This window comes from Gobio gobio (genome assembly GCF_949357685.1).
Source record: "Gobio gobio genome assembly, chromosome: 6".
Taxonomy (NCBI): Eukaryota; Metazoa; Chordata; class Actinopteri; order Cypriniformes; family Gobionidae; genus Gobio; species Gobio gobio.
The window spans coordinates 3,047,664-3,063,792 of record NC_137102.1 but is presented as its reverse complement, the minus strand read 5'-3'; the positions used below and the strand labels follow the sequence as shown (position 1 = coordinate 3,063,792).

Sequence of the window (16,129 nt, the reverse complement as noted above, 5' to 3'; positions counted from 1 at the left end):
TTTACTATTTACATATTCTTTTTTGCATTTATATACTACTATGTTCAAATTTTATTTTTTTATGCTTGAAATATACCTTTAACTGCACTTTAAAGGGGTGGTTGAGATGTAAAATAAGTCTCTGATGTCCCCAGAGTGTGTGTGTGAAGTTTGAGCTCAAAATGCCCCACAGATCATGTTAAAAATGTCACTTTTTGATGGTGAGCAAAAGGGTGCTGTTTCTGTGTGTATCCCTTTAAATGCAAATGAGCTGCTGCTCATGGGGCGGAGCTTCAAGAGCTCATGTTAGCAGCTCTGATGACCTCATGCAGACAGGAAATGAAACCGCTCAGCCTTTTATGATCAAACCGGAGTCGGACAATGATGGAGAGACTCCAGAAGAAGAGACAACATGTAGAATGAGACAGGACGTTCCTGAAGGGTTAGTCGATGAATTTATGAGTTAACCATCTTCAGTCATTGATTAGCATATTCTGTCATGATAATCTCACCCCCTTTGTTGTGTGTTCCCGGGGGCGGGGTTTATGTAAGTGATGTCACTAACCCGGGAGGAAGCTTGTGTACCAGCCGTTTGTTGTAGTCCTTAAGAAGAGATTTCTGTAAAAGAAAATATCTCCCTTTGCTTTGAGCTTTGAGCGTCGTAACTTTAGATGTTGTTTATGCTCAAACAGCGACACTACACACTAAAGTTTAAAAAGTCAAATCATAATCAACCACCCCTTTAATTCATTTTAAAACATTATAGCTTCATGCATCCTTTTTTATCAACTCTTGAAAGTGGGTAAGTTTCATAAAGAAAGGCAACATTTTTGTCAAAGACTAGCCTTGATCAGATTCAGAGTGATGTTTAATCACACCTCCAAAGCTTCAGTCGTTTCCTCTTCATGTGTCGACATCTTATTCAGTAACATTAGGAAGTTTTGATTTATATGCTGTTTAATATTTGATGATCGTGTTATTTTACATTTGCGTGAGCAATCTTCTATGGCCCTGTCCCAAATGGCACACTTCATATGCACTTTCGAGACCGTAGGGTGCCCCATTTGTCATTTGCGGTCCATATGCGCCCTCGATGCACACCTTTCCCGAGCCTGCTCTGATGCGAGCTCCGAAGCGGACGTCTTCCCAACAGTCAAAGCGCTGTTACGTCATGAAAGTGCGGATTCGTAGGAAGAGCGAGGGTTTGGGGTGCCATTTGGGACAGGGCCTATCACTTGTTTCAGCTTCTTCTTCTCCTGTGTTTTGATCTGGAGATTCTGTACTAGAAGATGTGTCATAGCGCCCCCTACCGTATAACAGGGAAAACATGGATAACCGGAAAAATCAGTCAATGGGGAAAGAGTTAAGTAAATTTTAAGTTCCTATGTACACTACCAGTGGACTAGCCTACACAAACATTCAGATCCGCAAAATTATAACTTTTATATCAATATTCTAATCAATATTTTCAAACAAAGTAAGTTTAATAAGACTGTATGTAAAACAAAGTTTAACTCAATCAAAAGATTAAATACAATTACAAGCCAAGTATACTTTGAATACTTAATTATACTTTTAGTATATCTCGATTAAAACATTGAGTACAAGTACAGGCCAAATATACTTCGACTTTTCTGTCAGTATAAGTCAAGCATACTTAAGTGCAATTTGAAGTATATTTCTGAGAAGTAGACTAAAAGTATACTTATTTTTAGTTTAAAAGAAGTTTACTAATAGAACACTTGAATTAACTTATTTTTCATATGGGATGTCCTTGCTGAAAAAAAAATATGAATTTCTTTCAAAAAACACACTTTGAATGGTATGTTGCTAATTATTATTTATTTATTTATTAATATTATTCAGTTTTTTTGAAAGGCTGAAAGACAGATGCTTTTTGCCTGCAGAGTGTGTAGTTGCATCATCTACCACCAGGGGCTAAAGGCCATGCTAACCCGTCAAACCTTGTAGAAACAGCGTTGAGATGGCGTTCAGCTGATTTATTATCCCCCAACCATTGACAGAAAAAAAAATGCTTTGCCTGTGGATTTTGGCTATAAAGTTGCTGTTGACCTCTTTAAAAGTGTCCAAGGGCAAAACTACCAAAAGAGTGTATCTCAGACCACCATCCAATGGTATCATTAGGGCCCTATTAATCTCTATAGGAGCCCTTCAGGAACAGAAAGGCATATCTTGAAGAAAGCTTGTTCTCAAGCAACCATAAAATGACAACAGCTGGAGGCTGAGACATGAGGTCTCTCTGCACACGGAGCCTGGAACAACACTTCTCAAGACTACATCTGGAATTCTGACATATAGCAATTTTATCCTGCTATAAGATTCAGACCGAATATGATCAAACATTTATGTGAACATTTATATATACAATAAGTGCCGTTTACATTGCTAGCAAAAAGGTTAAAATGATGAATTTACTGCCATGCATTACATATGATATCCAATTGAATAATCTAATCTCCTAAATGGTATAGCTACTCAAAATATAATATATGTTACTCAAAATATGTCTTTCTTTCTTCAGTGGAAAATAAATTAATTTTTTTGAGGAAAACATTCCAAGATTTTTCTGCACATAATGGACTTCAATGGGAACCAACGGCTGAAGGTCCAAATCACTGCAGTTTCAGAGGAAGAGCTTCAGAGGCTCTGACCAATCACAGACGAGGAATAGAGTCTGATCTAGACAAACCATCAACACATTTACAACACAAACACACATTTATATACTTTAACCTCAGACGCTCGACTTCAGTGTTGTGCTTCTTCACGGTGTATGATGTCATCACCTCAGAAAGGTCACATGACGTAGGTGGAAGTACCGACCTAGTGTTAAAATGAACATGCAAAGACTAAATTAAACGCCTCTTACACAAATAAAGGTGAAACAATGATGTCGGACTTTTAAAATTGGAGTAGAACATGAGATGGAGTCGGCACTTCCACCTACGTCATGTGACCTTTCCGACGTGATGACGTCATACACCGTGAAGAAGAACAGCACTGAAGTCCAGCGTCTGAGGTTAAAGTATATAAATGAGTGTTTGTGTTGTAAATGTGGCGATGGTTTGTCTAGATCAGACTCTATTCCTCGTCTGTGATTGGTTAGAGCCTCTGAAGCTCTTCCTCTGAAACTGCAGTGATTTGGACCTTCAGCCGTTGGTTCCCATTGAAGTCCATTATGTGCAAAAAAATCCTCAAAAAACTGAAGAAAGAAAGACATGAACATCTTGGATGATAAAATGTGAACTAATCCTATAACTCTTATAGAAGATGACTTGTTTGGGATAGTACAACTTTGTGAACATCTACTTTTATATGTGTAGCATTAGAAAAATGAAAGACTCTATGACAAGCCATCAAAAAATCTGTACAGGAGCAAAACTGTCCTGCCTTTCACAATGAATAGAGCCGAGACCTCTGGTTTTGTTGTTTAGCCACATTAAGTGTATACTTTGGCTCAGTTCTACATCCAAGTTTTGTCTGCTTTTTAAAGCTATTCCAGAAGGCCGATTTGTATGCTTTGCATGTTGAGAAATAGAAAATGCTCTGACAATCTTGAAAGAAAAAACACTATTTCACAATAAGACACTTTGGTTTCCTTTTTCCCGATGCTGCTGTGAGAACATTTAACAAGCACATAACTTTTTTTTTTGATTTCTTGAACTAAAAAAAAACTAAACATTTTGCGAGGGATGCTTTCGATCATTTTGTCTTGCAAGCAGTTTTGGTAGGAATGCATCTGCTAAGGATATAAATGTACATGGTTGTTGACTATGGTACCTGCATCGATTTCAATAGAAGCAATCAGCCAGTCAAATTTATCCTGAGGGGGTTTTGCCAGAAAGATTTTGCAATCCTCGAATTAGGACCAAAACATGCACATCCCACTAAAATTATGCCTGGGTTCGAGTTAGTTGCCAAAGTGGAACCATATTGAAGCACAAGCTTACCTCTGAGGAGACTCTGGATCAAAGCAGGTCTTTGCGACATCTGTGACCTCGGGGTCACAGCAATCACCATCATCGTAATCATAGTGAATGCTGTTGCACTCTGGGTCGCAGACTCCATCTCTCCGCTTCCAGTTGTAGCAAGGCCCCATACGCAAGCAGTCTCCGCCATCATGCCCAGTGAGAGGATGGTCGCACTCGGGATCACATTGCCGGTTCCCCACATTCGCAATGTGGCAATTGCTGAGGACGAATCGCCGTTGGAGGGAAGAGTTGTAGACGCTGTGAATGCTGAGCTCAAGGGTGATATTGTAAGGACGGAAGGCGTCTTCCAAGGCTTGGTGTTGGAGCTGGATCTGCTGCAGAGAGACTGTTGGGTCAGCGCCGTCATCCTTACAGATATTCACGATGCGGTAACGAAGACGCTTCTCGGCTCGAAGTTGCCAATGCTGGTTATAACTGAGGGCGATGTCGGCGTTGTCACACACAGTCACGCCGCAAGGAGACGGCAGAAATGGAGACACAAGCTGTCTTTCCGGGATGGGAAGAGCCACGATGACTGGGTTGTGGCGGTCTTTGTAGGGCGCCCACTGATTCTCGATCTCTGAGAAATCTGCCCACTGGGACAGGAGTGGAGATGGCCTCTCTGCATGGGGTTGGTGACCTTTAAAAAGTGCTTCGTGAGTGCGTGCATAGCCCCATAGCGCGACGCCTCCCAAATGCCCGCGGAAACTGTGCTCATGGTCAGACTGGTCCCCGCCGAGCAGAAACAACCGACAGGCCTTGATGTAGGGGCTGTACAGGTCACCTGACTGTTCGCCGCTCTCGCCGACCTTGGCATTGTCTACGTACAGCGCCATCTTGTGGCCATCATAACTGGCCACCACATGAGTCCAGCTGTTGGGCCGGTAGCGCTGGAGTCCGACGATAGTGGTGGATTTGAGCGCGCGGTCCGTGCGAAGGGAGAAGAAAAACCTGCCGTCTTTTCTTCCTGTAGGGTCCGCTGCTCGAATCCCGACCGACCAGCCTTTTTCGCTCAAGGGATAGGAGCAGTTGTCAAACACGCCTGGAAGAAAAAGTCACAGAATTGTAGCTTCATCAAGCACAGGGTAATTGTCATTTAATTATCTGAAGAGTTTAAGAGTTTAAGTCATTTCCATTCAACAAATCCACGGATATTCCCAGCTGCCTTTCGTAAGGAGCAGTCACATCTGGCGGCCAGATGTTACCGTGGAAGGACAGAGAGAGGTCAGGGAACCCCTTCACCCCCCCCCCCCAACAACACACACACACGCGAACACAAATTCCCTGCAAACGGGAGAACAAGAGATGGGCAGCTTTAAACTAAATACCCTGAGGGATGTGGACCACACTGACATTTCATTCATTGGAAAAGCCGATGCTAATTTCAGCCCTGAAGTCACGCATTTGAAGATAAACCTTTCCAGAGTGCTGGATGGTACCACATTTTCAAAGCCCAGGTTCTTATCTTACTGTTTTTATAGTGTCCGTCTCCCACTACATAAAGTAGTAGTACCTCAGACCGGCCCGGAGTGCTGAGTTTGGCTGGGGACGACGTGTGCTGAAGAAATACTTTCTTTGTAACCTTGTATGAGTGATGGCGTCGATATGATACGTGTTTATGAGAGACAGAGAAAAAGCGAATAGCATCACTTATTAGCGAAAGAAAAGAAAACGACTTCCAGTAAAGCCTTTGAACGCTCATTTGGCGGAGCGGGTGATGTTTCTTCTAAACTGGCTTTATAACAATAGATTCGTCCACTGATTGTTAAAAGAAAGCTATTGACCTCAGCAGGAGCTGGAGTGAGCGTTCACATGATTTTAGGGATGACGAGTATGTCAAAGTGAAATAATACAATCTTAACAACAGCAAGATGGTAGAACCCCTCATTTATTTAAGAGGTTTGTGAGATTCGACGTCATTGGGGAATACTGATTTTATCCAAGTGGTGGATAATTTTAAAATGGAGTATCTAATGCTCTCTTTGAGGTCTGATAGATGACGCATCAGTGTTAGAAACAGATGAATAATATTTGCACCCCTTTTCTCCTAAAAGCATGTATTTTGGCATCCGTGGTAGAGGAAAAGCCTTGTGCAGGTTACAACCAGCGAGCTCTGGGCTTTGTTCTCCTCACTGGGAACTTGTCTCAGAAGCACTTCCAGATATAATCATTTCCACATTGACCCTCCTCAGCAGCCATACCAAAATACACATTTACCTGATTATGGGATCCGGCACCTTCGCCTTATTTTGTTTTTTGGTTGTTTTAGTAATCATAATATGTAATCCTGGAGCTCAACAGCAGTGGTGCGTCTCACGGGTATATCTGTGGCATTTGTATGGGTCAAAATTATACATTTTTCTTGTTTGCCAAAAATCATCAGGATATTAAGATCATGTTCCACACAAACGGCTGTAAGGACCTTTGAAATAAATAAAAAAATTTGGCGAAGTGATATGGACTGTAATGCGGTCAAAACCTGCTGGAACTGCTTCTATAATTGCACACTTTAGAGCGTTTGTCAACCAATCAGATTCAAGCATGTGTTGATTCAACAGCCCTGTAGTATAAAAGAGAAATAAATTATATACTTCAATAATAATATATAGATTACAAAGTATTAACAGGCAACCAGCTTTGCGTGTGAAAAACCGCCTACTTTCTGCTGCAAATTAAATGTTTTAAATACATCAAACTATTGAGAAGCTATACTCTACAAAATGCTGGGTTAAAAACAACCCAAGTTGAGTAAAATGGACAAACCTTGGGTTGTTTTAGCCCAGCGGTTGAGTTAAATTTTTGCCCAATGTGCTGGGCAGTTTTATTTAACCCAACTATTGTTTAAAATTACTATATGGCCGGCTTAAAACCCAAAATAGGTTAGAAATTAAAAATCAGACACATAATTACTAGAGGCAACAATAATAATCAAATCAATGGTGAACATTAATTAAATAGCATAAGCAATGTAATGTTTATTGTTTAATTATTATTCATTAAACGTATTAATAAATGTTAATTTCCAACATATTTTGGGTTCATTTTAAGCCGGCCATATAGTAATTTTTAAACAATAGTTTAAGTAAATAAAACTACCCAGCAGGTTGGGCAAACATTTAACAACCGCTGGGAAAAAACAACCCAACCGCTGGGCTAAAAAAAATCACTCACTGGGTTAAAACAACTCCAGCTGGGTTAAAACAACCCATTCACTGTGTTAAAACAACCCAACCGCTGGCCTAAAACAACCCATTCACTGTGTTAAAACAACCTAATCGCTGGGCTAAAACAACCCATTCACAGGGTTAAAACAACCTAATCGCTGGGCTAAAACAACCCATTCACAGGGTTAAAACAACCCAACCGCTGGCCTAAAACAACCCATTCACAGGGTTAAAACAACCTAATCGCTGGGCTAAAACAACCCATTCACAGGGTTAAAACAACCCAATCGCTGGGCTAAAACAACCCATTCACAGGGTTAAAACAACCCAATCGCTGGGCTAAAACAACCCATTCACTGGGTTAAAACAACCCAATCGCTGGGTTAAAACAACCCATTCTCTGGGTTAAAACAACCCAATCGCTGACTAAAACCACTCATTCACTGGGTTAAAACAACCCACTCACTGGGTTAAAACAACCCAACAGCTGGGTTAAAACAACCCATTTACTGTGTTAAAACAACCCAACCGCTGGCCTAAAACAACCCATTCACTGTGTTAAAATAACCAAATCGCTGGGTTAAAACAACCCATTCACTGGGTTAAAACAACCTAATCGCTGGGCTAAAACAACTCATTCACAGGGTTAAAACAACCCAATCGCTGGGCTAAAACAACCCAATCGCTGGGTTAAAACAACCCATTATCTGGGTTAAAACAACCCAACCACTGGGTTAAAACAACCCAATCGCTGGGCTAAAACCACTCATTCACTGGGTTAAAACAACCCAACCACTGGGTTAAAACAACCCAATCGCTGGGCTAAAACCACTCATTCACTGGGTTAAAACAACCTAATCGCTGGGCTAAAACAACTCATTCACAGGGTTAAAACAACCCAATCGCTGGGCTAAAACAACCCAATCGCTGGGTTAAAACAACCCATTATCTGGGTTAAAACAACCCAACCACTGGGTTAAAACAACCCAATCGCTGGGCTAAAACCACTCATTCACTGGGTTAAAACAACCCAACCACTGGGTTAAAACAACCCAATCGCTGGGCTAAAACCACTCATTCACTGGGTTAAAACAACCAAATCACTGGGCTAAAACAACCCATTTACTGTGTTAAAACAACCCAACCACTGGCCTAAAACAACCCATTCCCTTTGTTAAAATAACCAAATCGCTGGGTTAAAACAACCCATTCACTGGGTTAAAACAACCTAATCGGTGGGCTAAAACAACTCATTCACAGGGTTAAAACAACCCAATCGCTGGGCTAAAACAACCCAATCGCTGGGTTAAAACAACCCATTTTCTGGGTTAAAACAACCCAAACACTGGGTTAAAACAACCCAATCGCTGGGCTAAAACCACTCATTCACTGGGTTAAAACAACCCATTCACTGGGTTAAAACAACTTAATCGCTGGGTTAAAACAACCAAATCACTGGGCTAAAACAACCCAATCGCTGGGTTAAAACAATCCAATCGCTGGGTTTGTCCAGTTTCAACTCAACTTGGGTTGTTTTTAACCCAGCATGTTTTAGAGTATAGCTGTAAATGTGAGTATGGTGTCCAGAACAAGCTGCTTATGAATCAAATCTTGGAAACACAATGAGCATATTCACTAAACAAGTGATTAAATCCAGCAGAGAGGACACACTGAGCAGGTGGTGGCCACTTGTTCCTCTCACACTCCGCCCTCAGCACTACTCATCGTTTGCACCTCGTAAGCAGCTGATTTCCCCATTCTCTTTTCATCTGCCTGTCAGCCGATATCCTCAAACAAAGGCCTCTTAAATGAAACAACAACGTGTCAAAGCTGTGACACAACACAGATTCCACCGCACACCATTTGATGCACTTGATGAACTGAGGCCAGTTGGAGGAATGGATCTGGCTTTGGTCTGCATGGCGGTGTGCCTTACAGCAGGATTTATTCTGATTAGACAATGGCTAATTGTGAATTATGCATCCTTCAACTAATAACTGCTGCTCTAAGTAATAGCCTATGACAATTCCAATTCCTAGAAAATCAAGGGTCATTCCTGTTATCCAGGAACATTTTGGCATCATTTTTTTAAATGTTTTTAGAATTCTATAAAAATAGTCACATGTTTAACTACACTCTAAAAGCGGTTGGGTTGTTTTTTCTCAGAGGTTTTTAAATGTTTCCCCGACATGCTGGGTAGTTTTATTTAACCCACCTATTGTTTAAACATTACTATATGGCTGGCTTAAAATTAACACAAAATCAGACACATAATAACTAGAGGCAACAATAATAATCAAAAGGTGAACATTTATTAATAAGCAATTTATTATTGTTTAGTTATTATTCATTTTATTATTCATTAAACTCATTACTAATGTTTATTTAATAAACATATTAATACATGTTTATTTCCAACATACTTTGGGTTCATTTTAAGCAAACTATACAGTATTTTTTAAACAATAGTTGAGCTAAAAAAAACTACCCAGCAGGTTAGGCAAACATTTAACCCAACCGCTGGGTTAAATCAACCCATTCACTGGGCTAAAACAACCCAATCACGGGGGAGCTAAAACAACCCAACCGCTGGGCTAAAACATCCCAATCACTGAGATAAAACAACCCACTCACGGGTGTCTAAAACAACCCAATCAGTGGGCTAAAATAACCTAACCGCTGGGCTAAAACATCCCAATCACTGGGCTAAAACAACCCAACTGCTGGGCTAAAACAACCCAACTGCTGGGCTAAAACAACCCAATCACTGGGCTAAAACAACCCAATCACAGGGGGCTAAAACAACCCAATCACTGGGCTAAAACAACCCAATCACAGGGGGCTAAAACATCCCAACCGCTGGGCTAAAAGATCCCAATCACTGGGCTAAAAGATCCCAACCGCTGGGCTAAAACATCCCAATCACTGGGCTAAAACATCCCAACCGCTGGGCTAAAACATCCCAATCACTGGGCTAAAACAACCCAATCGCTGGGCTAAAACAACCCAATCACTGGGCTAAAACAATCCAACCGCTGGGCTAAAACAACCGAATCACTGGGCTAAAACAATCCAACCGCTGGGCTAAAACAACCGAATCACTGGGCTAAAACAACCCAACCACTGGGCTAAAACAACCGAATCATTGGGCTAAAACGACCCAACCACTGGGCTAAAACAACCGAATCACTGGGCTAAAACAACCCAACCGCTGGGCTAAAAGATCCCAATCACTGGGCTAAAACAACCCAATCACTGGGCTAAAACAACCGAATCACTGGGCTAAAACATCCCAATCACTGGGCTAAAAGATTCCAACCGCTGGGCTAAAACATCCAAATCACTGGGCTAAAACAGCCCAATCAACCCAATCAGTGGGCTAAAACAACCCAATCAACCCAATCACTGGGCTAAAACAACCCAATCAACCCAATCAGTGGGCTAAAACAACCGAATCACTGGGCTAAAACAACCCAATCACTGGGCTAAAACAACCCAATCAACCCAATCAGTGGGCTAAAACAACCCAATCAACCCAATCACTGGGCTAAAACAACCCAATCAACCCAATCACTGGGCTAAAACAACCCAATCAGTGGGCTAAAACAACCCAATCACTGGGCTAAAACAACCGAATCACTGGGCTAAAACAACCGAATCACTGGGCTAAAACAACCGAATCACTGGGCTAAAACAACCCAGCCGCTGGGCTAAAAGATCCCAATCAATGGGCTAAAACAACCGAATCACTGGGCTAAAACAACCCAGCCGCTGGGCTAAAAGATCCCAATCAATGGGCTAAAACAACCCAACTGCTGGGCTAAAAGATCCCATTCACTGGGCTAAAACAACCCAACTGCTGGGCTAAAAGATCCCATTCACTGGGCTAAAACAACCCAACTGCTGGGCTAAAACAACCCAACCGCTGGGCTAAAACAACCCAATCACTGGTCTAAAACAACCCAATCACTGGGCTAAAACAACTCAACCACGGGGGGCTAAACCAACCCAATCACTGGGTTTGTCCATTTTCAACCCAACTTGAGTCTTCACCCAGCATGTTTGAGTGTGTGAGGAATGCACTGGTCAAGCTCAGGGACGATAATGATTATGGGTCGATTGTTCAGACACTGGCTGTGGAGGAATTCCACCTGTTCGGGACGTGTACATGTAATCACAACATGTTAATAATAATTAATAAATAAATAATTAAACAATAATGAGGATAGTATATGTCCCTTATGCCATCATAGTATTTTTATATTTTTTGAAACAATAGCAAAACAATTATTGATGAATAAAATGTCTTGATTATTAAGAAACCTTTTTTGCCAACAGAAGGGTAAATAATACAACATTTCTGCTCAAAAACATATTCTGTTATAACGGTCAGGAACGTTTGACATGTTTTCTGACAGACATTCTCCATAACACAGGGCGGAGCTTCAAGAGTGGGACGAGCAGGACATTTCACAAACTAAACTAAAAACGGTCGGAGTGAGAGTTGAAGCTTACTTCAGTTTGTCCAGTTGAATTCCGGTGGGAAAAATAAAGGATGTCATTTCCTGAAAATGGTCTCAATGAAATTGTGATCTTTTTTGGAAGTCGAGAAAGTACAAAACTAACAGTGTGAGATTACATCAGGGACACGGCAAATGGAGAAAATTGTAAATAAATAAATACCTGTACACTCAAAAAAAATGCTGAGTTAAAAACAGTAATTGGGTTGTTTTAACTCAGTGAATGGGTTGTTTTAACCCAGCAGTTGGGTTAAATGTTTGCTTAAAACAACTTCAATCGCTGGGTTTGTCCATTTTCAAACCAACTTGGGTTGTTTTAACCCAGCATTTTTTAGAGTATGGTTTCACATGATTTATATGTACACTCTAAAAAATGCTGGGTTAAAAATAACCCAAGTTGGGTTGAAAATGGACTAACCCAGCAATTGGGTTGTTTTAACCCAGTTTTGGGTTGTTTTAATCCAGCGGTTGGGTTAAATGTTTGCTTAAAACAACCCAATTGCTTGGTTAAAACAACCCAATCGCTGGGTTATTCCATTTTCAACCCAACTTTGGGTTGTTTTAACCCAGCATTTTTAGAGTTTAGTTTCACATGATTTATATGTATGATTAGAGGCAGTTTAGCCTAGTCTATAACATAATTTAAAGATATTTTGAGGTTTTTATCATTTCATGGTTTATAGTTCTTGTGGAAGTTGATTCATTTGCACTGAGGACATGATCAAACTTAATGCATATATCAATATTAATGTATATTATATATGTTTAAGTGATGAAGAACACCTAAATATATCATTTAAGCCATTTCTTATAAATATGTGACTCATTTTATAGAAAATATGAGTAAGTAAATCATACACTCTAAAAAATGCTGGGTTAAAAACAACCCAAGTTGGGTTGAAAATGGACAAACCCAGCAATTGAGTTGTTTTAACCCAGTGAATGGGTTGTTTTAACCAAGCAGTTGGGTTAAATGTTTGCTTAAAACAACCCACTCACTGGGTTTGTCCATTTTCAACCCAACTTGGGTTGTTTCAACCCAGCATTTTTTAGATTGTAGTTTCAAATGATTTATATGTACACTCTAAAAAATACTGGGTTAAAAATAATCCAAGTTGGGTTGAAAATGGACTAACCCAGCAATTGGGTTGTTTTTACCCAGCGGTTGCGTTAAATGTTTGCTTAAAACAACCCAATTGCTGGGTTAGTCAATTTTCAACCCGAATTGGGTTGTTTTTAGCCCAGCATTTTTTAGAGTGTAGTTTCACATGATTTCTATGTACACTCTAAAAAATGCTGGGTTAAAAATAACCCAAGTTGGGTTGCAAATGGAATAACCCAGCAATTGGGTTGTTTTAACCCAGTGAATGGGTCGTTTTAACCCAGCGGTTGGGTTAAATGTGTGCTTAAAACAACCCAATTGCTGTGTAAGTCCATTTTCAACCCAACTTCGGTTGTTTTAACCCAGCTTTTTTTAGAGTATGGTTTCACATTATTTATATGTACACTCTAAAAAATGCTGGGTTAAAAAGTAACCCAAGTTGGGTTGCAAATGAAATAACCCAGCAATTGGGTTGTTTTAACCCAGTGAATGGGTCGTTTTAACCCAGCATTTTTTAGAGTATGGTTTCACATTATTTATATGTACACTCTAAAAAATGCTGGGTTAAAAATAACCCAAGTTGGGTTGCAAATGGAATAACCCAGCAATTGGGTTGTTTTAACCCAGTGAATGGGTCGTTTTAACCCAGCGGTTGGGTTAAATGTGTGCTTAAAACAACCCAATTGCTGTGTAAGTCCATTTTCAACCCAACTTGGGTTGTTTTAACCCAGCTTTTTTTAGAGTATGGTTTCACATTATTTATATGTACACTCTAAAAAATGCTGGGTTAAAAAGTAACCCAAGTTGGGTTGCAAATGAAATAACCCAGCAATTGGGTTATTTTAACCCAGTGAATGGGTCGTTTTAACTCAGCGGTTGGGTTAAATGTGTGCTTAAAGCAACCCAATCGCTGGGTTAAAACAACCCAATTGCTGGGTTAGTCCATTTTCAACCCAACTTGGGTTGTTTTTAACCCAGCATTTTTTAGAGTGTAGAGACGGAAAAGTCACTGTCCAGGAACGACCGCTTCCTGCATGAGAGATATGAATATGAAGTATGAATGAGCACCCACCTGCGATGATGGCAGGATTATTCTGCCCCCCTTCCGGCTTGACCCACAGCTCTACAGTGAACCGGGAACGGGGGAGTTCCACGCCAGACGCGGGGTTCACCTTCAGCTGCTCCGCCTGGCCGCTGAAGTGCACCGCTGTCATCCACTTCTCAGGCACATCGCGCTCCTCCGCCCTCCACAGCTCCCCGGGTGAGCTCTGCTGCCCCTCCTGCGCCCCGGAGAACTCCTCACTGTCTTTAGAGTAGTCGAGATGGGTGTCCGTATCTCTGATGGACTCTGGAAGGCTCCGTGGAACCCTTCTCAGTGAGCTGTCTATCAAGTCATCACCCTGGTCTGTCTGTAAAGCGTGTCCTTTTAAAACGGGGGACTTAGTAGATCCAGGAGCAATGGCCCCCTGTGGTTGTGTGCCGTCTTTCTTCCATATGAAAGGTACTTTATGTTTTCCCTTCTCATTACTATCCCGGTTAGTTAACTCAACCGTATGACTAGAGCCGCACTCACCTGAACACGACCTCACAGTTTTAGTTTTTCTCAAGTGCAGGTCTATCAAGCGCGCGTACCTTCCAGTGACGGCCGCTAGGGGGAAATGCTGCGCCGTGGAGCGCGCGATGGAGCCGCACTGCTCTCCGGCCAGAGCCCGGTCCGCTCTCCGCGCCACCGTCCGCTTATACCTCCGGATATGATCTGACTGAGCACATGTGTAAAACACAGCCAGAATAACAGCCAGTAGTCTAACAAACATCATCTTAGTGAGGAGAGAGGGACGCTTTCAAAGCGTGGACATGTGTTTGATTGTTTTGAATTGCACTTGGGAGCTCGCCTAATATCTAATTCGCTTAAATAATAAGTTTCAGTCACAATTGGTGTGTCAATGAATATCTGTTTTACTGTTTGAAACAAATCTCAGTGCGTTAAGGGTCTGATAATGAGTAGTAGTTAAGTCTTTCCTCCCTTCTTTTTAGTGCTCCAAACATAACATCTCGTGTCATGGATCTCCTCTGTACTGCGTAAAAGTCTTTCACTTATCGCTCATTTACGCGCGCACTCATGCATCCTCATTGTGGTCGAATTAAAGCGATGATATCGCGTTTGATCGCAGACTTACATCGCTTGCTGTATGTGCAGTGTTAGGCTGTTTGAAGAGATGTAACGCTGGGTAAAGGTTATGTGAGGTTGCCACCTTTCACCGGCGCGCAATGGGTCGCGTCCAAATGCTCGCGGTCACACTTCGTCCTTCGAATAAACCAGAAAATGGAGCTTTATTCTATCAGTGTTTCAGGGAAGTCCGTTTAAAAAGATTTTATTTGCACAAAATATGGATCAATATCCAGGCATGTGAAGGTGTCTTTTTGCCGTGCTGTTCCAGGTGGATCACCTTGAGCTGGTGCGGAGACTCGTCTTGCGCTCCGCGCGTGTCGGTATTCCCAGGCTCAGTCCCGCTGCGTGCGCGCTCCACATCTCCACATCAGATCAAACTAACGCGCTAAACGTTTTATCTGTTTCCTGCAGCCTGACATCACAAACCCAGCCCCTAACCCAGCCATTAGGAGAGGAAACTTCACCCAGGTCCAACCCAACCCTCTCACTTTCTCCCCCAGTGCCATTGACATCCAGCTGCTACACCTACTACAGTAAAGCGCGAGACAGCACATCTGCCGGACATGTGAAGCGGGTGAGGGATGTGTAAACACTGGGAAACAAGGATGGACCCGTGACCAACTCCAGAACTCTCTCTGGTGAGGTTAGCAGGAATGATTCTGAGGGAGCATATGTCAGGTGGAGCTGCTCTTACTCTCGTCATTAGAACAATTATTCAATAAAAATGAATGGTAACTTTTTATATTACAGTTTCCTTGATACACGTTACATATGCTTACTAATCACAGTACATTTTGCATAAGTACATGCACTAACCCTCAACCAAACCCTATAGTAAGCACATGTAGTTACTAAATATTACTCAGTATTTGAATATATACATATACACGGTAACAATGACACCTTAAAATAAAGTGTAACCAAATGTATTTATTTGAGAATACACTTGGATGGAGGTGACACTTTCGAAAACTGATCCATCATTAATGAGTGACTACACTGGACCAAATGAGTAACGCAGTAGTAACACTCTAGTAATTACTACTAACAAGAAACTTAGTTCACTAGATAATCAGTAACTATTTTTAGGACCACTAAGAACTACATACAGGTTCATAATTAACATGAATAATGCATAATGTATAATTCATTCTAAAGTGAAGGTGATGATACCCACTAGTAATAACTCAAGTGTTACTACA

The 16,129-nt window shown here is 41.4% G+C and overlaps 1 protein-coding gene across 1 annotated transcript in view; it reads right to left on the bottom strand.

Annotated features, from left to right (window-relative positions):
- pappa2 (pappalysin 2) overlaps window positions 1-14,574 on the bottom strand; it is a gene marked incomplete at both ends in the record, with an annotated part of 133,390 nt that extends 118,816 nt beyond the window's left edge. The window contains 2 exons of the mRNA XM_079819437.1: window positions 3,951-5,013; window positions 13,830-14,574. Of these exons, the coding sequence (XP_079675563.1) occupies window positions 3,951-5,013; window positions 13,830-14,574 (1,808 nt within the window). The remainder of the gene's footprint in view (window positions 1-3,950; window positions 5,014-13,829) is intronic.
- Window positions 14,575-16,129: the final 1,555 nt, after the last annotated feature.